At 38.1% G+C, this 24258-nt stretch overlaps 1 protein-coding gene across 1 annotated transcript in view; it reads left to right on the top strand.

Moving 5' to 3' along the window:
* DACH2 (dachshund family transcription factor 2) overlaps window positions 1-24258 on the top strand; it is a 781274-nt gene that overhangs the window by 614624 nt on the left and 142392 nt on the right. Inside the window, exon 5 of the mRNA XM_030885734.1 lies at window positions 20073-20219. Coding sequence (XP_030741594.1) covers window positions 20073-20219 — 147 coding nt within the window. The remainder of the gene's footprint in view (window positions 1-20072; window positions 20220-24258) is intronic.

Here is a 24258-nt window from a genome sequence, read left to right as displayed (position 1 = left end):
CAAAGAGAAAAACATCATATCATTGTGTGCTCACCTCCCTGATACAATCACTGAAGACAAATGAAAATCATATCATTGTGAATGAGGGGGAGTGCGGACTGGAGACCCAAAACCCATCTGTAGGCAAATGGACATCCCCTTATGGAAGGGTCGTGGGGAGGAGACAAGCCAGTCAGGGTGCGATGTAACAATGATGAAACATACAACTTTCCTCTAGTTCCTAAATGCTTCCTCCCCACTCACTGTCATGATTCCAATTCTACCTTAAAACTCTGACTAAACCAGAGGATGTACACTGGTACAGATAGGAACTGGAAAGACAGGAAATCCAGGGTGGATGATCCCTTCAGGGCCAGTGGTGAGAGTGGTGATACGGGGAGGGTGGAGGGAGGGTGGGTGGAAAGGGGGAATTGACTGCAAGGATCTACATATAACCTCCTCCCTGGGGGCTGGACAACAGAAAAGTGAGTGAAGGGAGACGTCGGACACTGTAAGATATGACAAAATAATAATTTATAAATTATCAAGGTTTCATGAGGGAATGGGGCATGGGGAGGGAGGGGAAAAAATGAGGAGCTGATGTCAGGGGCTTAGTTAAGAGGAAATGTTTTGAGAATGATGAGGGCAATGAATGTACAAATGTGCTTTACACAATTGATGTGTGTATGGATTGTGATGAGTTGTATGAGCCCCTAATAAAATTATTTAAAAATTAATAATAATTTAAATACAAAAAAGATAATAAATGTTATACTATTTTCCTTCAAGTTGTTAATCCTAGCATAGTAGACCATATTATTTTAATCCAAAATGACTAGATAGAAATACAATTCCTAAAATATTCATCTTTATGTATTTCATTTCATTTTTCATGATTTTGGCTTTTACTGTATTCATAATTTGTACATTCTATGCTCTATTTATTAATGTATGTTTTCAGCTATTTCATATCATTTTGTGTTGTTCTATAAGCAATTTAACTTCTCAAAAGCTTTGTTCCATCTACATTGTTAAAGTCAATTCTACTTTGAGGAGGAAGATCTTTCCAACTCTAATTTTATGTGCCTTCCAAAGTGAGAGTGCCATCATCTGGCACTATACTATACAATATTCCTAAGATGTAACATCATGTGATATGTAAATGACACAATTTTGCTAGCTGAAAATGAGAAAGAGTTGAGGCATTTACTGATGAAAATCAAATATTGCAGCCTTCAGTATGTATTATGTATAGAAGACCAAAATCCTCACAAGTAGACCAATGCATAACTTCATGACAAATGCAGAAAAGATTAAAATAGTCTAGGATTTTGCCTTGCTTGACTCCACAATCAATGTTCATGGAAGCAGAAGTCACGAGATCAATCGACTCATTGCACTAAGTAAATTGGCTTCACAAGACCTCTTTAGAGTATTGAAAAGCAAGGATGTTACTTTGAGGACTAGGGTGTGCCTGATTCAAGCCAGGGTATTTTCCATTGCCTCATATGCATGTCAAAGTTGGACACTGAATAAGGAAGACCATTGAAGAATTGATGCATTTGAATTGTGGTGCTGGAGAGATATATTGAAAGTACCATGTACTGCTAAAAGGACAAAGTAATCTGCCTTGGATGAAGTTTGGCCAGAATGATACTTAAAGGCAAGGATGGCAGGATTTCATCTTATAATCTTTGTACATATTGTCAGGAGAGACCAGTCCTGGAAGAAGGACATCATGCTTGGTAAAGTGGAGAGGCAAAAAAGAGGGACGTCCTCAAAGAGATGGACTGAAATGGTCGCTTATAAGATGGGGTCAGGTGTGGGAACAATTGTGAGGATGGCACAGGACCATGCAGTGTTTCGTTCTGTTGTTCATTGGGTCACTATGGGTTGGAACTGACTCAATAGCACCTAACAACTACAACAAATTGATAAGTTTTAAATAGCTGATTTTTCCAACATGAGTCAGTTCCTCCTTATTCTTAGTCTGCCATAGTCTGAAAGCAGAGTCAAAGAGTATACATGCTTCAGCAGAGCTATACCAGTGGTAGAGCTTCCATGATCACAGAAACATGCAGCTACTCCAGTATGTCACACTGACAGATGAGGGTTACCCTCCCCCCCCAAAAAAAAAAACTCCAAATATTTTTTCAAAGCTATGTATTCACTTTTTTGTTTTTTACAAAACAAATTTATCATCTTCAAAGTACATTTGTCAAACCTGCGATTCCATTCTTGGAAACATTTTTCAAACTCGTCTGTTTGAATGGCTGACAGCACCTCCCTTGTTTTTTTCTTCACCTCGTCTACAATTTCAAATTGCTATCCTTTCATGTCCCCCTTCAGTTGCAGAAACAAAAAGAAGTCATTTGGAGAGAGGTCAGGGGAGTAAGGTGCATGAGGCAAGAGAGGTATCGTTTTTGTTTTGTCAAAACGGACTCATTGAGATGGCTGTGTGAGCAGGTGCATTGTGGTGGCAAAAACAGTACCCCGTCTGCCACAAATCAGACCTTTTTTGTTACACATTGTCATGCAATCTTTTCACAACTTCTAAATAGAAAGCTTGACTGACAGTCTGCCCTGGTGGAAGGAACTCCAAATGCATTACATCGACATTTTTGTCTGTTTGGGAAGCTGGTGGATGTCCAGAATGAGGTTTTTCATCAATAGCTATTTCACCTTTTTTGAAACAAGAAAACCACTTGTACACTGGAGTTTTTCCCCATAGCACTGTCCTTGTAAACTGTGTTCAACATTACACAACAGTTTCTGCAGCTTTTATGCCGAGCCAAAAACAAAATTTCACAGCCCTATGCTGTTCTCTTAAATCGGCCATCACAAATAAACGAGGTTGGACTGAAACTGCTTTTACAAAAAAGTTCACTGTGACCAGAGGGAACCTTCCCAGGCGGCACCACCGGGCACAGTAATTCAGAGCAATTGCTGGATGCTTGTATAGTGGGAAAAATGTGTATTACAAAAGCTCTGCTCCGCTCAGCACAGTTCTGCGTTCTTGGTATTTGGGGGAGGGGTTTCGAGACCCCCATGTACATAGAGAAGGAGAGAGATTAAAAAGAGAGAGATAGTGTAGGTGTTGTAAAAAGAGCTCAATTGATGCTGAGGTAAGCATTAAGCTGCTAGTCAAAAGGTTAATGATTCAAAGCCACCAGCCGCTATAAGGGAGAAACATGACGCTGTCTGCCTGTATAGATTTGAAGTCTTAGAAGCTCTATATAGAAATACTATGAGTCCAAATGAACTTGTTGTTTGTGTTATAGGAAATTTTACCTTGATGATGCATTCTCCCCTCATCATTACAATCCACCTACTCATTCCGCAAGGGACATTTTACTTTGTTCACTTTTCAGCTTGAATTTTGCCAATTCGGACATATTTTGGTTTCTAAAAACTCAAAGAACATTGAAAAAGACAACAAATTGAGTCCCTTGCGGATGCTGAAACGGTAGTTTAGACATAGTGAAAATCAAAGAGTAAGGAATTCTCCAGGGAAGGAGTAGAGAGGTGGAAACATTGCTTTCACATATATATAGTGGAGAAACAATAGTTTTTAAATTGGAATTTTGTTTAATAAAGGTTTTTATGATTTAATAACAATATTTTTTACTTACCTTCACATATGAGAGAAAAAAATAAAGAAAGAACATGGGAAATCATTGATATATATTTTAATTTGGGTATAATTATATGACTCTTCACCACACTATCTTTCCAAGTATTCAGTAATTTTGAAAATTAGACTTTCGGTGAAACATTCAGAAGAATAAATGTTCTTTGTTTTTAAATATTTTATAAATGCCATTTCAAATTCCAGATACAATACAAGCATTGCATTAACAATCAGAAACTATTAAATGTTTTATTTTGTGACTGCACACAAGAAAAATAAATAAAACTATAATATGATGAGATTTGTTCATTATAGCACCTGTCCACACATGTCACTAGTTATCTTTTAGCACTTTGTAATGTTCTGAGCCTTGCATCAATGTCTAAGTGTATGTGTGTGTGTGTGCGTACACTACCCTGCATATATTTATATGCAAACATTATAATACTTATTAGAAAAACAGTAAACTTTTAACAAATTTAATTGTGACTTTAAACCTATATTTAATTTCAAAATTCTACATGATGTGTAGATTCATGAGATAATGTGAATTCAGTTAGGACTTTAGCGAAACAAAATCTTCTGTGAATGAGAACACAAACTTGTTTCAGAAAATAGGATACATAGACTTTGTAGGTGTTTCATTATTGCTACAAAATGTTAAATGTAACTTTGGTATACACAAATTGATTTTCCTTATCTAAGCCTATATGTCTGGGTTTGATAATTACCATCTATTTTCTTATAATGAATGGGTTCTAAATTAGTTCTTTTCAAATTATACTAAGAAATTATATTGGGTTGTTCCACTTAAATGCCAAAATGCACACCCAACTACAATTCAGAAGACAAATTATTTTTTAGTATAAAACCATTATTTATTACCCACTTAAACTGAGTATTAGGAACACAAATCCAGAAAATCATAGGTTTTTACAATAATAAAGAAATCATTGATCCCTAAGGGTGGGTATGGAAAAACAGATTACTAAATTATCCTAGTACCCTAAAATGTGATTTCAGCCAATATTTTAGCAATAAAGCACATTAAGGAAATGAAGACATGTAGTTTGATAAAAGAAGTGCTAAGTGTTGTATTTGTTACTGGTATTTAGTGATTCATCCACGCATTGCTTTTTTTGTCCAAAATCTGTTTGGACCACATTATGAAAGTTGCCATTACTTTCATGAACCTGGCATTATTAAACATTCTGTAATCAGATATGTCAGATTAATGTGGTTTGCTGATGTGTTAATTATGCAAAAATATCAGTGAATTAAATATATAAAGTACTGCTATTGGTCTTATGCTACCGCTCCTAATAAAACATAATTTGAAATAAATGGCTGTGAAAATCTATTCCATTTCTGAAATTCTATATATCTATCACAAAGTCCCCATAAATAAGAGCAAAGGTCTTTGCCCTCTCTTCGTTGCCATGATGAAGAAAAGAAGAAATGTTATTTAGAAATCGTACCATTTATAACCAATTTTAAGAAAAAATTAAGCTGCAAAATTTAACAGTTTTTCATTAAGGCAGTAAAAATTTGCCAAAGGAATATTTTCCAAATTAATATTTTCCCATATTTTCTCACTTCTTTGTTCATACATTAACTCGATTTTTATTGATTGATTGATTGGAGGACTTATTAAATACAGGAGCCCTTGTCCTTATGGCCTAGTGTTTACACAGTTCATATGCAGTTCAATACCACCAGTTGCTCCGTGGGAGAAAGAAGAGGCTTTCTACTATCATCAATGGTTACAGTCAGAAAACTGCCCATAGGGGCAGTTTTACCTTGTCCTGTAGGATCACTATGAATTGGAATTAACTTGGTGGCAGTCAGTGAGTTTTTTATCTACAAAGGGCTTGAAAATGTTTGTGGGAAACTGGAATGAAAAGCTTTTTTTCATTTTCTACACACATTTTTGAAGCCTCTTTAAATATAATAATCTCTGTTTTTCTCACTGGTAAAGTTAGGATTAAATTTAATTAATTAACTATAATTTTCAAATAAATAACAGACCATATACTGCTTAATGTTTTAGTGTTAGTTTTAATGAACAACTATGCCCACATGGAAGAAGTATACCACCATTCCCAATTCAAAGATTGTAAATTATATAATCCAAATCTGAAGGTGGTAACAGTATAAGAATGTAAATTAGAGTCTGGTGTGCAAAAGGCTATGGGTGATAGTGGAATCCCAAAACACATTTTCTGGATCTCTACAGGAAATAAGCCTCCAGTGATTTTCCTCTTACCATCATCGAGGGAGGGGATTAACCTGGTTATTAGAGAGAGCATATTGGAGACTCAAGTATCGTAGATTAAAACGATGAATCTGACTTAATGGTTAAAACCTTGTTACTTGATGTATGTAAATGTTATTTCAAATACTAGCAGGATCAACAAGGTGATCATATTTCAGCAGAACTTCCAGACTAAGAACAGATTACCAAAAAAGGAATAGGCCATCTTGAAAACATTAACAGCAGTGGGACATTGTCAGATATAGTGCTGGAAGATGAGCCCCACAGTTTGGAAGGTATTCAAACTATGACTGGGGAAGTGCTGCCTCTTCAAAGTGGAATCAATCTGAATGACACAGAAGAAATAAATTTTGGAGCCTTCATTTGCTGATGGGGTGTGACTCAGAATGAGAAAAACCAGGTGGAAACATACATTGATAATGGGAAGATGGAATATATAAAGTATGAATCTGGAAAAATCATGTCATAAAAAATGAAATGAAACCCATACAGATCAATATCCCAGGCATCAGTGAGCTGAAATGGACTGGCGTTGGCCATTCTGATTCAGATATTTAAATTATTGGACATATCATGACTGACAAATCTAAGATGAATGACATCACATTCGTCATCAAAAGCAACATTTAAAGATCTTTCTTGAAGTACACTGCTGAATGTTATAGAATAATTTCTGTATATCTATAAGGAAGTCTAGTTAAGGATTCAATGATTCATAATGATTCTATAATTCAAATGTACATACCAACCACTAAAACTAATTATGAAAAGCTTAAGAATGCTACCAGCTTCTTCAGACTGAAATTGATCCAAAAACATGGAATTAAATTTTAAAAACATGCAATTAAATTAAAAAAACATGCAATTAGAATTCATTGATGAACACAGATGAATGGAATATGAAAGTTGAAAACAAAGAAGCAATCGGTAGTTGGAAAATATGGCTTTGGCAAAAGAAAAAGCTAGAAATCTTATAACAGAATTTTGCAGGACAAAGGACATTTTCATTACAAATGCATGTTTTCAACAACAAAAAGTGTAACTATATAACTACATTTTGTCATATGAAATACATAAGCATCAAAATGACTGCATCTGTGGGAAGATAAAATGAAGAAGTTCAATATCATTCTCCAAAACAAGGTCAGTACCTGACTGTGTTCCAGTGTAAGCAAATATTTTCATCAATTGCCCTCATCCAAGTTCAGGTAGAAACTGAAGAAAATTAAAACAAGTCCATGGGTGCCATAATATGACCTCGAGTATATCCCACCTACATTTAGAGAATATCTCAGGGACAGATTTGACAAATTGAACACTCATGACAGAACACCTGCTAAGTTTGGAAATGACATCAAGAACATCATATATGAAGAAAGAAAAAGGTCCTTAATGAGAGAAATATCCAAGTGAAACTTGCTCTTGAACATAGAGTAGTGGGGGGAAAAAGAGGTGCTGAGGAGAAAATCCCAAAAGGCAGCTCAAGAAGACAGAGTGTTGTCATGAAATGTGTAAAGACCCGGCGTTTGGAAGCCAAAAAGAAAAAGCATGCTCTGTATGTAACAAGTTGCAGAAAGTGGACAAAAAATTGAAGGCTGGAGTTGAAATATTAAAGGATTCCATGGGCAGAATATATTATTATTAACAAATATCTTTTTATTGGGGGCACTTACAACTCTTATAATAATCCATACATTAATTGTATCAAGCATAGTTGTACATATGTTGCCATCATTGTTTTTAGACATTTGTTTCCTATTTAGTCCCTGATATCAGCTCCTGTTTTTCCCTTCCTCCTTCCCACCCTTGTGACCCCTTTCTAAATTATACATTATGATTATTTTCATATCTTACACCGTTGTCTCTTTTCCCCATGGTTCCTGTTGTTCATCCCCCTGGAGGGGGGAGGGGTGTGGTTATGTGTCTTATCATTGCAGTCAGTTCCCTCTTCCTCCCCTCCCCTCCTCTCCCCATCTTACCTCTACCCTACTGGTATTGCTATTCCAATTCCTGTTCTTAGATTCCATGTGTCTGGAGCTCTTATCTCTTATCTGTGCCTGGGTCTAGCCCGCAGTTAAAGGCAGTACTGGGGTCATGATAGTGTGGGGTGAGAAAGCCTCAAGCAACCAGAGAAGTATTCTGTGTTTTGCTTTACTGCACCCTGATTGTCCCTGTGACCCCTCTGTGAGGGGATGTCCCATTGTCGATAGATGGATTTTTGGGTCTCTGCCCCTCGTTCTCAACAATATGTTTTTTGGGGGGTGGGGGGGTGTCTCTGGATGCCTGTTACCCAGCACTGGTGAAACACAGGCTGGTGTGCTTCTTCCATGTGGGCTTCTTGCTTCTCGGCTAGATGGCCGCTTGCTTAACTTCAAAACTTTAAGATCCCAGACACTATATTTTTTGATAGGCCGGCACCATCTGCTTTCTCTACATTTGTTTATGCACCCATTTTGTCTTCAGCAATTTTGCCAGGAGAGTGAGCATCAAAGAATGCCAGGTTGTTAAAACAAACTGTTCTTTCATTCAGGGAAGGCGTGAGCAGAGGCCCGAAGTCCATCCACTACTTCAGTGTATTGCCATATAAATATATGTACATAGAACAATTCCTCTATTTTTATGAACTAATATATTTACATATTAACACACCTATGGTTATACCTCTATCTATAGCTTTGCTTCCTAGATCATTCCTCAGTTTCCTTTTACCTTCCTCCTGCCCCGTCATCATGCGTGCCTTAATTCCACCTCTTAGTCCGTCTTCTCAGTTAGATTGCTGTTGCTCCAACATCCCCAGGATTTCTATATCCCTCTTGTTGTTGATTTTAATTCCCTAGGTTTTCTCCTGTCTATGATGTTGTTTGATCACCACTCCTTTCCTCTGCCTCCTTCTCCCCACACTCCCTCTGGGACCATCGGTCCCCTTGCTTTCTCCACAAGCTTACTTCCATGCCTATCTTATATAAGTAGGCAACCCAACAATAAGAGAGACTGAACAAAAAGAAAGCAAAAGATTGAAAAAAAGACAACCTCTTCTCTGGGGGGATGGCCAACAGAAGAGTGGGTGAAGGGAGACATCGAACAGTGTAAGATATGACAAAATAATAATTTATAAATTATCAAGGGTACATGAGGGAGAGGGGAGCTGGGAGGGAGGGGAAAATGAGGAACTAATACCAAGGGCTCAAGTAGAAAGCAAATGTTTTGAGAATAATGAGGGCAACAAATGTACAAATGTGCTTGACATACAATGGATGGATGTACGGATTGTGATTTAAGAGTTGTACGGGCCCCCAGTAAAATTATTTTTTAAAAGGACAAAGGCAAAAAATATATCATTCTATGTCTGTCCACTGACCTATATTGACTGTCTCCCCACTAGTCCTGGAGGAAATCCGGGAGCTGCCTCACCTAGTTGAAGTCTATTCTGGGGATTCTTCAGGGGCTTCGTGGCTTGGCTTTGCTCCCATTCCTGATCTGTAATGTTTCCTTCTTGGTGCACCTCCTTGCGGGAGTTTCAGACTGGACTAACTCCCTGCCATGTCCCCAGGACTGTCATCTGTAGCGGTACACTCCAGTGAGGGGACAGCATGCCTTGAAGTGTTGTGAGCCTCACAGTCCCCTCTGTGCCTTAGCCGTCCCATGCAGGGGTGGCATCCTCCAGGCTTGCTGTGCTGATATGGGGTCTAGACCTTTCTCCATTTCCTCTTCGGTTTGTTTCCCTGTGGGAGTGACTTGCTGGCCCCTCTCCCCAACCTGGAGGCTTAGTGTGGTTTTCTGTGGCACATACTTCTAGGGACGGGGTCAGTTTGACTCTGATTGAGGCTGGCCCTGTAGCTGAATCTTTTCAGGCATTTATCCATGTGGTTACGTTGCCCTCGAGGTTTGATGTGCCTTGGTTGGGTCTGCATGTACACTCCCAATTCTGTGGAAACATAAACAAGACTCTCCCCCTGGGTGGGTTAGTGCCCTGCTCTCCCAGTGCCATCATCTCCCTCACCGTCTCTTTTCTTCTTCCCCTTCCCCCTTTCCCCTTCTTTGTGTTGGAATAAATTGTACCCTCTTGAGTTTGGTCTGACCTCCACCTGACTGCCTGTAGCTCAACCCATATAATGTTAGAGAAGTGGCTTTTCTTCTATACCTACTGTGCTGATTATATTTACCTCAGGGGACTCGTGTTGTACTTGTCCTTTTGTCATTGGCTAACTTTGCGTACCATAATTTCCTCCAACTCTTCCCCTGAACGATGTGCTTCATGTGATCATCAGTGCTTTGTAGAGGTATGTGGTACTCCACTGTGTGTATGTGCCAGACTTTACTAATCCACTCCTCTAATGATGAAAGTTTAGGTTGTTTCCAATTCTTTACAGTTGTGAATTGCACTGCAATAAACATTGGAATGCAGACAATTGGTCAGGGTTTATTGCTTATCTTTTCTGGATATATGGCCGGTAGAGGGATAGGTGGGTCATAAGGTAGCTGAATATCCATTTGCTTTAAATATCACCAGATAGATCGCTTTCCACAGAGGCTGTACATATCTACAAGACCACCAGCAGTGGAGGAGAGTTCCTATCTCCCAACAATTGCTCCAAAATTTATTTCTCTTTGATTTGGGCTATCCTCAAGGGTGTTAGATGTTATCTCATGGTTGTTTTAATTTGCGTTTCTCTGATGGATAATGATCGGGACCATTTTCTCATGTGTTTACTGGCCATTCAGGTCTCCTCCCTAGTGAAATTTCAGTTCAAGTCTTTTGCATTGACATAATATTTAATGTTATAAAAATTATCCTAAGAAAATGGAAGGAATACAAAGTCACTGTACAAAACGAAGTGGTAAGCATTCAACCACACAATCAAAACTGTTGGTATTGAAGTGAAGGAAGATGTCCAAACTGCATGAAAAAGGATAGGAAAATTCAAGGCTCTGGGCACTGATGGAATGCCAATGTAAATGTCTTAACAAATTGATAATGTACTGAAAACATACTTTTATGCCAAAAAAATTGGAAAGAAATGAAAGACCTGGATAAACATGTGGAAGAGGCACATGTTTGTGCCAATTCTAAAGAAAGGTGATCCCACAGCATGCAGAAATTATTGATCAATATCATAATCAAGAAAGATCTTTCTGAATATATATTTTCCAGCATCAATACTAAGCTGCTAGAAATTCAAGTAAGATTCTAAAGAAAACTTTGCATGAGGGATATCATTGTTGATGTCAGATAGCTATTGACTGAAAGCAAAGAACAATGGAAAGATAGTTACTTGTCTTTTAGTGTTTATGCAAAGCATTGGGCTGTGTATCATAAACTATGGTGAACATCAAAAATAATAGTAGTTGTAAGACATTTGAACAAACCAAGGGGATACTGAGTTGTTTGAAAGTAGGAAAGGCATGTGTCCGGCCAGGGTTGTATCCCTTCACCACACTTATTGAATGTGTATGCTAGTCAAATAATGTGGAAAGCTGGAATACATGAACAAAAATGCGGCATTGCGATAGCTCTATAATCATTTGTCAATTTGAGAGGATTATGAATGAAGGGGTGGAGTCTAGACTGTCAATCAGATAACCAATGAGGCCTCTGTGTGGGCATGGCCTTCCCCTTGAGGATTCTGGGAATTGCTGTATTTCCTCATTGGATGTGGGAGACTCTCTCTCTGCTCACTCCATGAGAGACAAACTACTGACAAGACAGATGACACCACACTGATAGACCCCATGCTCTGGGAACTGGAGGAACCACGTAGAGACCCCTGCTAGCACTGAGATGCTTCTACCACCACTGGATCCACAAGACTTTGCTCCCACTAGCCTGTGATCTTCCTGCATTCGGCTTCATTGCATGTGTTTCGTGAGTCTGAAGAGGACCTTATAGATTGGTATTGGACATATTGGCTAATATCAGACTTATGGACTTGAACTGGACCGGGCTGGGATGTTTTCTCAATATTCAACTGCTGTTGTATATAAAGCTAGTTCTTATACACCTATGAGTGTCTCTGGATTTTTATCTCTAGTCTACCTGGACTAACACAAGCAGTCGGGTTAAAGGAATATTTATTAACAATTTACTAAATGCATATAGCACAACTTTTTTTGTTTAAATGCAGGGAGAAATTAAAGTGCTTAAGATGAATGTAAAAAACTGTAACCTTGAGTGCGGATTATAATTTCACATAAATAAAACCAACATCCTGATAATTAAACCAATAAGCAACATCATAAGCACACAATTATTGAAGTTGTCAAAGATGTCATTTTGCTTGGATTCACAATCAATACTCACAGAAATAACAATCATAAGATCAAAATGGCATATGCATTGGTAATTCCTGCACAAGAACTCTTTTAAAAAATAAATAGTTTTATTCACATATTACCTATACTATAAAATTCAGTGGTTTAAATATATTGTAAAAAGTAATGCAATCACCACCACATTCAATTTTAGAACTTTTTTTAACCTAGTATTATCTCCCCATTACCCCCAACCTCTCCTGCTATGACCTTAAGGAACTATTAATCTAACTACTTTATAGATTTACATATCTAGAATTTCATATAAAGAAATCTTACCCCAAAACACTACCTCAATCCAAGAGAAACCAGAAGATAATAGACACTAGAACAAATCTTAAAATGAGTTAAAAGCGAAAACAAATGTTAATATGTTAAATTTTAACCTAATGAAATATCCAGTAATTAACTTTCTAATGCATTCTGTCTGATGGCCAGTCTGTTCACATCCATATTATATGGTCTGAAGTAATTCAATGGAGGGTTAATCTGCCTGGGGACACTGCAAGTGGATTGGGGGCTTTTAATGTGATCCATGCCCTTGTATAATCCGGTGCTCAGAATTTAAGCTCTAATACAGTTCCTCGCACAGATAGTGGATTCTATTACTTACAGTACTCGCATCACACTGGCTGTTGTTATCCTTCCCTATGGACTTAAGCTCACACCTCATTTAGATGGCTGTTTAAACCCGACACAATTCTTCAGGATAGCTGGGCACCATCTTATTTCTTCACCACACATTGCTATATCACGTATATCTTCAGTGATCACTTCATGAACACAAGGATTGAACAAGGCCATGTCATAAGAACAATTTTTTCTTATATTGGGGTTATGATTAAGTGTGAGCTCCAAATCCATTCATATACCTATGCTTTATATATGACACCAGTCCACTTTAGGGGCAGCATTATCAGCTCTTTGAGAAATAATTTGTTACCTCCATGAGATATTTAGTAAATCAAATAATAGTATCATTCATAAAATCAATGCTACAGAGCTTAAAGTGCTATCGAGAAAAATAAAATATGATAAAACTTTTTAGACTAAAATACATGGGTTGTTCACTTATATAGGTTGTAAACTGCAGTAACTGAACATTGCTCTAAGAAAATAATGAAGGTTATGCCCAGGACAAAACATTACAATCATAGTTATTAACTAAGACAAAACTATGCAGGATATGTTTTTAAAAAAGCAAAGAAAGGGTCAATAGTGCAAGTATATTGTGATCTTAAATTGTTAATTATCGAGCAAGCTCAAAAGCAAGAGCATTGAACCAACGTCTACTGGATATAGAATCCATGATGTTGGGATAGACGTCCTTTGCTGCTTCTTACAGTAGGATGTTTCATCTGTAAGTCCAAAGGAATAGTTCAGTTCCTTTTATCTGAAACATGTGTGCTTAAGGTAAATTCCAGTTCCCTTAATGGGGCTTCCAAATTAAATAATTCTGATGTCATCTAAGAAAATGATTTATACCTAAAAATGACAAAATCCATAATCTAGGTTCTTATAGCATGCATCCAGGCTCACTGAAGGCTGAAACAACAACAAAAAAACTAAGTAAAAAATGGATGATTAACAACATAATACTGGGGTGATTCTCCCGTTGGGTGTCTATATAAATAATGTTCAGCATTTTCCCCAAGAACAGTCTGGCCCACCAACAGAAGCAAAATAACCTTATCAGGACAGATATGTTTCCTCCTGCTCTGGTCATGAATCCCTACTGAAATTCACCACTCAGCATTATAGGAGTGTCCATTAATTTGGGGTGATCCTGGGACAATCCCATATGCCATGAACTAATTGGTCTTGAAGAACTCTGTAGAGATTGAAGAGTAAAGATATCACTTTGAGAACTGAGGTGCCCTTTCACAAGCCACAGTATATTCAGTCACCTCATATACATATGAATGGGAGGCAACAGAACAATTGACGCACTTGACATGGGATGCTGGTGTGGAATATTGAAAGTATTGTGGACTGACAGAAGAACAGACTTGTCATAAAAGAAGTGGACAGAATGCTCCTTAGATGTGAGGATAGTGAGAGGCCGCCTCACATACTTTTGATATATTATCCAGAGACTACTTCCTGAAAGAGGCGTCATGCCTGGTAGAGTGTCAGAGAAAATGAGGAACCACTCAAGGAAATAAGTTGACACAGTATCTGAAGCAGTAGGCTCAATTATATAAACAATTGTCTGGATGTTGAAAGATCTGGTAGCGTGTCAGTTACAGTCTTGGTGATAGAAATGAAGCTGGAGACCACATGATAGAATTTTGTAGGACCAAAAATTTTTGTAGCAACTGCTACATCAGGGTTGGAGAAAGTCTTATTACTACAGGGGTATTACTTTGAGTACTAATGTGTGCCTGACCCAAGCTATGGTATTTTCCATTTGTCTCATAAGCATATGAAAGTTTGACATTGAATAAGGAATATGGAAAAATGATCAATGCATTTGAATTGTGCTATTGGACAAGAATATTAAAATTCCCACAGACTGCTAAAAGGACAACTGAATCTATTGGAAGTAGTACAACCAGAGTGTTCCTTAGAGGCAAGGATGGTGAGAATGTGTCTTACCTACTTCGGACATGTAGTTAGGAAAGCCCAATCCCATGAGAAGGACATCCTGCTTGGTAAAATAGAGAGGCAGGGCATAAGAGGAAGGCCCTCAAGGAGAGGGATTGGCACAGTGGCTGAAACAATAGGATCAAGCATAGGAACCATTGTGATAATGGTCCAGAACTGGTATGGTTTCATTCTCTTGTGCATAGAGTCATTCTGGGTCGGAATTGATTCGATGGCTTCTAAAAACAACATCTCCCATAAAGAATTACAATCTCCAACCCACAGTGGTAGTTCTACCCTATTTTATACGAGCACTTGGAGTTGGAATTGACTTGATGATAGTGAATTGTTGTTTGTTATAATCTCCATGGAAAGGAGCCTGTTGGTACTGTCAGATAAGTGCTATCCACAAGGTAGGCTGTCCAAAGCCACCAGATACTCTGGAGAGAAAGATCAGCCTATCTTCTTTTAACTTTGACTTCCTTAAAAATTTTACATAAGGTCATTATGAGTTAGAATCAACTCGTGGCAGTGGGCTTAATGTTTTTGAAAGCAGACTGACATGTATTTGTCCTCACAAGAAGCTGGTGGGTTCAAATTCTGAACATTTCAGTCAGCAGACAAGCATTACAACACTGTGCCACCAGGGCTTTTAGCCAGTGACTATAGAAAGCAAACATTTGGATAAAAAATAGAGACAATTGATACAATCAGTGGAGTGCTGCGTGTTCTCCATGAATATCCTAACATCAACACGATCAAGGGAATTGTTTCTCACCTTAAAGCCATCCCATCAAAATGTAAAGAAATGTTCTACGTTCTATGCTTCCATGCCAGTTCACTGAATGGTTCTAAGCAGAAGTAAATAAAGGTAAAAAAGTGGCCATCTAGCTCAGAAACAACAAAGCCCACATGGAAGAACACATCAGCCTGAGTGAACACGAGATGCGGAAGGTTTCAGTTATCTGGCACCAAAGAACAAAAAATCATATCATTGTGTGCTCACCTCCATGATACGATCACTGAAGACAAATGGGTGCATAAGCAAATGTGATGAAGAAAGCTGATGGTGCCCGGCTATCAAAAGGTTTAGCGTCTGGGGTCTTAAAGGCTTGAAGGTAAACAAGCGGCCATCTAGCTCAGAAACAACAAAGCCCACATGGAAGAAGCACGCCAGCCTATGCAATCAAGAGGTGTTGAAGGGATCAGGTATAAGGCATCATCAGAACAAAAAAATCTTACCATAGTGAATGATGGGGGGAGTGGGGAATGGAGACCCAAAGCCCATTTGTAGGCCACTGGAGATCCCCTTGCAGAGGGGTCTTGGGGAGGAGACGATGAAAAATACAACTTTCGTCTAGTTCCTAAATGCTCCCCCCCCACACACCCAACTATCATGGTCCGAATTCTACCTTGCAAGTCTGGCTAGACCAGAGGATGTACACTGGTACAGATTGGAAATGGAAACAGAGAATCCAGGGCAGATGATCCCTTCAGGACCAGTGGTGCGAGTGGCGATACTGGGAGGGTAGAGGGAGAGTGGGTTGGAATGAGGGAACCAATTACAAGGATCTATATGTGACCTCCTCCCTGAGGGACGGACAACAGAAAAGTGGGCGAAGAGAGATGTCGGACAGGGCAAGATATGACAAAATAATAATTTATAAATTATCAAGGGCTCATGAGGAAGGGGGGAGGGCGGAGGGAGGGAAAAAAACTGAGGACCTGATGCTGGGGGCTTAAGTGGAGAGCAAATGTTTTGAGAATGACGAGGGCACTGAATGTACAAATGTGCTTTACACAATTGATGTATGCATGGATTGTGATAAGAGTTGTATGAGCCCCTAATAAAACAATTAAAATATAATCAGTCACTTATTTCTTCCCATTTGATTGGAAAAGGTATATCCAGAAAAAGAGGGCCACGTATCCCAAAAATTGGGTGCTTGTTTGGAATTTCTAAAGGTGGAAATTGGCCAAATCTCCCATTTGGAAATAAAATTGGCTTTGGCCTCAAGGGAGTTTGAAAGAGTTGGAGGAGGTAAGTTTGAAAATCTTGAAAATCTTCTAAGAGGAATTTGCTTTAAATATTTTTTAAATCGAGAGAGGATCTCAATTACATCTGCAAAAAGCTCACAATAGTTCTGAAAACTGCTCTTGCAAAGTGGTGTTTGAAAGCAACCTTTGAAAAAATAACCATGCTCTTTGGCTCAGAAATCATACTCTAGGGAATTATTTGGTTCTACAGATATATTTCAAATGAATGTTGTTGTTACTATACAATTTATAATGGTAAACATTTCAAATAAACTTTAAGTGCAATGTTTGTGTAAATTATACAACATTAAGTTAGTAGATTACTATGTATCCATGAAATTTCATAAAATTGGAACCTGAAGCAACTTGAAAATTGTTTACACTGTAAAAGTAGATGTAAAAATGAAAAAGCTTTTGAGAGATCTCAAAGAAGTGAGAGTAATTACTATGCTGAATAGTGAGAGTCTGATCATATTGGCAGAATCTAGATTTAGGCCGTAGAAGAGAGATTAAGACAGGTAGAAATGCTATTATCACAATCCCAACCTGGGAGGAAGAGTAGAACCTCTTATGACGGAATGAATGAACCACACTGAGGTAGTAAGTTTATTGTGCCAACCTGGTTGATAAGCACATCTGGGGTTAATTGAAGGGTGGAGGGATAAATGGCTCCGTGAACTTCGACTTTCTAGTTCTTGGGTCTCTTGTTCTGTGTTGGTCGGACCAGTGTGCTGCTGCCTTAACCAGTTCCCTGCTTCAACTTACAAGGCTCCCTTCCAGCAAGATATCCCCAAGTAGAAGCCACATGGACCTACCCCGATGGAGCCCTGGGTGCTAGAGCAGCCTTGTGGAGACCCCTGCCAGCGCTGAGATGCTTACATATTCACTGACTCAGCTTTCCTCCTGCAGTAGGCATCATTGCGTCTGTTTTGTGAGATGGAGGAAGACTTTGTGTATTGGTGTTGGACACATGGGTTAATGGGTTAATGTTGGACTTGGGGTTTGGGCAGCACTGGGTAGGGATGTTTTCTTGATCGGCACTTATATAAAACTCTCTTATACATGAGTTTCTGTGGATTTGTTTCTCTAAAGTACCCAGACTAACACACACATCAAGCAAATAAAAGTAGATGGGAATGATGGCACAGTAATTTTTTTTTAATTAGCCTATGTGTTACTGCAGATTTTGGAATTCAACTCTTTATGCCTCTACCAAAAATGCTATCTGTAAAAGAATGCCCTGGAAATAAATCTGTGGTTACTTTCTATATGGTTTTACTTAATGGTTCTGGTTCTCATGAAATAGTTATGCCATTGATAATTTATAAATTTTTATTGTCATATCTTGTTGTCTGATGTCTCCCTTCACCCACTTTTCTGTTGTCTGTCCCCCAGTGAGGAGGTCACATGTAGATCCTTGTAATTGGTTCCCCTTTTCCAACCCATCCTCCCTCTACCCTCCCAGTATCACCACTCACACCACTGGTCCTGAAGGGATCATCCACTCAGGATTCCCTGTGTTTCCAGTTCCTCTCTGTACCTCTGTAATCCTCTGGTCTAGCCACACTTGCAAGGTACAATTGGGATCATGATAGTGGGAGGGCGGGGGGAGGAAGTATTTAGGAACTAGAGGAATGTTGTATTTTTCATCGTTGCCACATCGCACCCTGACTGGCTTGTCTCCTCTCCAAGACCCCTCTGCAAGGGGATCTCCAGTGGCCTACAAATGGGCTTTGGGTCTCCACTCTGCACTCCCCCCTCATTCACTATGGTAAGATTTTTTGTTCTGATGATGCCTTATACCTGATCCATTCAACACCCTCGTGATCGTGATCGCACAGGCTGGTGTGCTTCTTCCATGTGGGCTTTGTTGCTTCTGAGCTAGATGGCCACTTGTTTACGTTCAAGCCTCTAAGACCCCAGACGCTAAACTTTTTGATAGCCAGGCACCATCAGCTTTCTTCGTCACATTTGCTTATGCACCCATTTTTCTTCAGCGATTGTATCATGGAGGTGAGCACACAATGATATGATTTTTTGTTCTTTAATGCCTGATAACTGATCCCTTTGGCACCTCCTGATCACACAGGCTGCTGTGTTCTTCCATGTGAGCTTTGTTGCTTCTGAGCTAGATGGCCGCTTGTTTAAGACCCCAGATACTATATCTTTTGATAGCAGGGCACCATCAGCTTTCTTCACCACATTTGCTTATTCACCTGCTTTGTCTTCAGCGGTTGTGTCTGGAAGGTGAGCATCATAGAATGCCAATTTAATAGAAGAAAGCATTCTTGCATTGAGGGAGTACGTGAGTGGAAGCCTAATGTCCTTCTGCTACCTTAATACTAAACCTATACATATATGCACATAGATCTATTTCCCCATCCTCATCTATAAATACATTTGCATATGTACATGTCTTTATCTAGACCTCTATAAATGCCCTTTGCCTCCCAGCTCTTTCCTCTATTTCCCTTGACTTTCCTCCTGTCCCATTATCATGCTCATTCTCCAGAGTTTCAGTAGTTCCTCTTTGTTATATTCCCCTTGATCATGCCCTACCAGGCCTCCCACACCCACCTCACCACCAATTTGGGTCACTTGTTGTTCCCTTGTCCCTGGGTTTGTTAACACCACTTCCTTTCACCCTACTTCCCCCTCTCCCATGTCCCCCTGGAATTGCCGGTCCCATTGTTTTCTCCTCCAGATTGTTCATCCAGCCTATCTTATTTAGACAGACCTGCGGAGATAATAGCATGCACAAAAACAAGAGAGAGCAAAACCAAGCAACAATATACAACAAAACAACAACAACAACAACAAACCACTGGCAAAGACAAAAACAAAACCCAACAAGAAACAAAAGCTTGCAGTGGAACAGCAAGGGAATGGAGCGGCAAGTTCCCCAGGGAATGCTGAAGGTGGATTTTGGGGCCAGGGCGTGGTGCCCCAACAGACTGGACTGGAAAACACTCCTAAAGGCCAACAAATGATCCTTGAACTAACTACAAGCTTTTCTTTCTTGTTGTGTTTTGTTTTGTTCTTTGTCAGGGATTCATGTTATTATTGAGAATGATTTAGTCTTCCCAGAGGCAGCTTTAACCCAGCGCTTTAGAAACTATTATGGAATTGAACCACCATTTCAATAATATTTTCTAAGACATAATACTGATAATTATAATTCTTTAAAATGACTTAAAATAATTCTGCTTGTGGAATGTTATCATATTGCAATTTGTTCTTATGGATGTTTTTCAGGTGGCAGTGAATCATCCTGGGATAAAGATAAGATTCAGTCTCCTCTTGCTTTGCCTATACCCCAACATGGAATTTCTCATGGACAGCAGGGCCTTGGGGTTGCTTCTACTCTCAGTCCACTGCAGCAGAACCATCTGTTGACAAATAGTATGTAAACTTTTTCCAAAAATGGGGTGTTGAAAATTAACATTCACAACTCATGAATAACTTGAGCTTGTAGACTAGAAGAAGAGGGATTTCTAGAATGCAGGTCTCTTGGGAAACCCGCTAGCAGAGTAGTTAAGAATATTGACTAAAGTCACTGTTTAACTTCAGAAAAGTTACCTAACTTTTTCATGTATGAGTTTTCACAACTGTAAAATAGGGACAATAATGCACTCACTTCTTAAGATTATTATAAAAGCTAAAAATGAGCAAGAAAAAGCTGTTACTGGCATACAGTTAAAACTGTGTACATTTTAACTATTATTATTATTCAATAAATTGATTACTGCCTTTAAGGCTCACAATTCTGCAACAAAGAAGGACTTGTATATATTACTTTTAATGTTCTACTTTTCTTTGTTGCCCTGGTGACATAGTACGTTAAGCTTTGGGCTACTAAGCACAAGGTCAGCAGTTCGAATTCATAAGTTGCTGCAAGTGTTATTATTTCTTTGCCTTGGCCTTTCTTTTTTCCACTAAATACTGGGATTAAGAGAGCACAGTGGTTCCTGGGATATTTTACTATAATGTCCCAAACCAAGCATGTAAAAATATAATATGGTGTCTTAATTTAAATTTATAGTGTCCAGGGTGAAATGTCCCTTACGAATTTGAATGTTAAGGAAATCAAATAAGAAATATGCCAGAGAATATGTAAACATTATACAAAACCAAAGATTGATAAACTAAGGTAGGCTCGTGCTTTAAAAGAGGAGGGGTTTTCCCACAGCCAAATAAATTAGGTTCTTGCTGTTGTTGTTGCTGTTAGATGTCGTTGAGTCGATTCTGACCCAAAGAGACCCTATGTACTACAGAAAAGAACATATCCTGCACCATCCTCACAATTGTTATGTTTGAGTTTATTGTAGCAGACACGGTGTCAATTCATCTCATTAATGTCCTTCCTCTTTTTTTCCCATTAGAAAGGCAGATGTCAGAGGGAAGCATCAATATCAGTGGAGATTGAGTTGAATTATAGCTGTAGAAAACTTTAGGTAGTTTAGAGAGGCTGGAGTATTATGGTGAACGATTAAAATTGGTCAGGTAGTTAGGCAGGCAACAGGTTAGTGAAAAGTATGCACTGAAGGTGTAAAGGCAAATAAAAGAAAATATGCAATACAAAATAAACAGGAAAATAAGATTTGGACATGGGTGTATGGACAGTTGAACAAGGGCAGTTGGAAGATAATATAGAGTTTAACATGAATTGAAAATCTAATGAACTTAGTTTAAGAATTAAAGGATGGCTTAAGATTGTAGCCTTAGTGGCTAGGAAAAAGTGTTTCCATATAAAAAAATTAAATTACAAGAGTTATTAGAGTAACAAGATGCATTAAAAACAATGTTTACAGCCATCTATATAATATCCCCGGGGATGCAAGAAAAGAAGTAACCCATTTTGCTGATTTATTAAAATGACTTGTTTTCATTACATGCTACTGAGTCTTCTCTGTATATTTCTAACATGTGACTAAAGAGGTATATTGCTGGAGCATTGTGTACTCTGGACTATTAAAGCATTTGAGAGCAATATTTGATTTTTTTTTACTAAATGGAGACACAGATAGATACTGTTCACTCATAGTTTCAGCAATTTGTGCCTAAAACACTCTACATGAGTATACACAAAGAAAAATGAAACTGTGACTATTTGGGGTTTATTGAAAGTGGAGTCTTATATTGAAACCTAGTTAAATAAATGAATTTTGGGGGAACATGTTCCACATAAAATGTGAATTTTGGTGAAATAAAAATAGTAATTAAAACAGTTATTAATTTACAAGAAAAAAGAAAATGCTCTAACATTTATTGTGGTGCTGATTGTGAAATTCTTTTTAATGTGATTGAACTGTTGGATTTTATGATACATGAATTATATACCAATAAAATTGTTAAAACACTAATTAATTTATTAAATGGTTATTTTAATATATGTTATCTAGGAAATCCTAACAAAACCTGAACTTGTATAAAGTGTGCAGAAAGATGAGGATTTTTACTCCTGTAAAGAGTTATAGTCTCTGAAGTCTATAGGGGCATTTCACCCCTCTCCTATAGGGCTGCTGAGTCCATTGATTCTATAGTAGTGCATTTACTTTAGGTTTGGTGGAAACCTGTGAGAAAAGGAAACTTCAATTATTTTCCACTAAAAATAAATGATAGAGAGGTGGTAGGAGTGCATTCTGTTAAAGGCAGAAAACCAACAAGTCCTTGAAAATCAAGACTTCCCTGTCAATTTCTAACTATTATAGGTTCTACTCTACAACATCTCACACATATAACCTATACTATATGATGAATACAGTGTGAAACACATATGCATCCAAATAATTTTATAAGACAATTAAAACAAGCATTCAATTCTAAAAGGGCATGAGGAGAATCATTTTTCTTAGTCTGGGTTCTCTATATTAGAAAAAATTATTTTATATATATAAAATTATATAAACAATTTATATATATATATATATATATATATATATATATATATATATTCAAGAAAATGGCTAACACAATTGTATCTGGTTGAAGTCTATGGATCAGATGTTTACTCGAAACTATTCCTGAGTTGTGTAGCTGTGGAGGGTGATGAACCAAAAACCAGGAAGACTAATAGGAAGATTACAGCTTGGTGGATGCATAAGCAGATGAATCCATTATAAGGAGGTCAGTCTTTTGCCTGCAGAGTACAATGAATCCAAGGTCAGCAGGTCAAATGACAGGTCAGATGGCATGCCACTTGTAGCTCCCAAAGTTGACAGGCAATATGACGGGCTGTTGACCTAAATTCAAAGCACTAAAGTTCAATGAGCCAGATAAAGGAACAAGACCTAACAAGAAACATCCCAAATACTAATCAATAGAAGATGGCTAAAGAAATTTTGGTACATACACCAAGTGGAATATTATGCATCACTAAAAAGCAATGATGCAGTCACAACATACCTGATGACATGTGTGGACCTGGAGAACATTATGCTGAAAGAAGTTCGTCGATCACAATAGGATAAACTATGTATGAGACCACTAATATATGCATAAAAACCAAGACAGACTTACATACCAAAGGAAACAGACTTTGGAGATGGCCAAGAGAGCAGGGCAAAGGAGGGAAGATGAAGCAACAGACTAGAGAGATGAGCGGTTTTGACTTTGGTGAAAAAGAGATGGACACGCACAAGAGGTCAAAGAAAATGGGAGCGGTGGTTGACAAGCAGTTTGAACTGATGAATACAGCGCTGATGTTCTGAAATGTTAACCCTTCACCTAATTCACAATAAAGAGAACTTTAAAGTAGGAAAATACTACTAATAAAAAGGAGTCTCTGAAACCCACAGGGGCAGTTCTACCGTGTCCTATACGATGTCTATGAGTTAGACTCTACTCAATGGCTGCAAGGGCTTTTTTTTTTTTTTTTAAGACTATTCACTGCTGTTTTCTTTCTATTGTAAAATGAAAATATAATAAACAGAAGAAACTAGCTGATGATCAATTTATGGAGGAACCATATAAACTTTACCAATCATGGAGCTTTTCTAGATGTTCCAAAACATATGTTGGAAATTACTGGTTTCTGAACATATGTCCAAAATCCATTTTAAACGCTATGGTTTTGCTAGCTGTCAGGTAACATGCATAAAGTTAAGCTAATTTTCCATTTTCTAACTAAGAGGAATCTTCTCACACAAACCCTATAGTAGTCAACTATTTTGATGTTTGACTCTCCAGTGTTGCTCTACGTCATGTAGAGTCTACATGATGGCATATCTGTGACTACTACAAAAGAATGTGGATAGTGCCCGAGTGTTATTCTTTAAGATATTTAAAATGCCTGAGAAAGCTGCTATTGCACCTGAACAAAGAAACAAATAGAATTCTAGATATTGGTATTTTGTATTAGGCAGGAAAATGGGTTTCTATTTTTGTAGGAATATTGTCTCATCAAAAATTTCAAATTAGAGCTATATACATTAATTTTAGA

The sequence above is a fragment of the Echinops telfairi genome, unplaced genomic scaffold, assembly GCF_000313985.2.
Source record: "Echinops telfairi isolate 266 unplaced genomic scaffold, ASM31398v2 ScPeMD7_42;HRSCAF=159, whole genome shotgun sequence".
Classification (NCBI taxonomy): domain Eukaryota; kingdom Metazoa; phylum Chordata; class Mammalia; order Afrosoricida; family Tenrecidae; genus Echinops; species Echinops telfairi.
The sequence above is the reverse complement of the archived record's forward strand: the minus strand, read 5'-3'. Positions and strand labels throughout refer to the sequence as shown.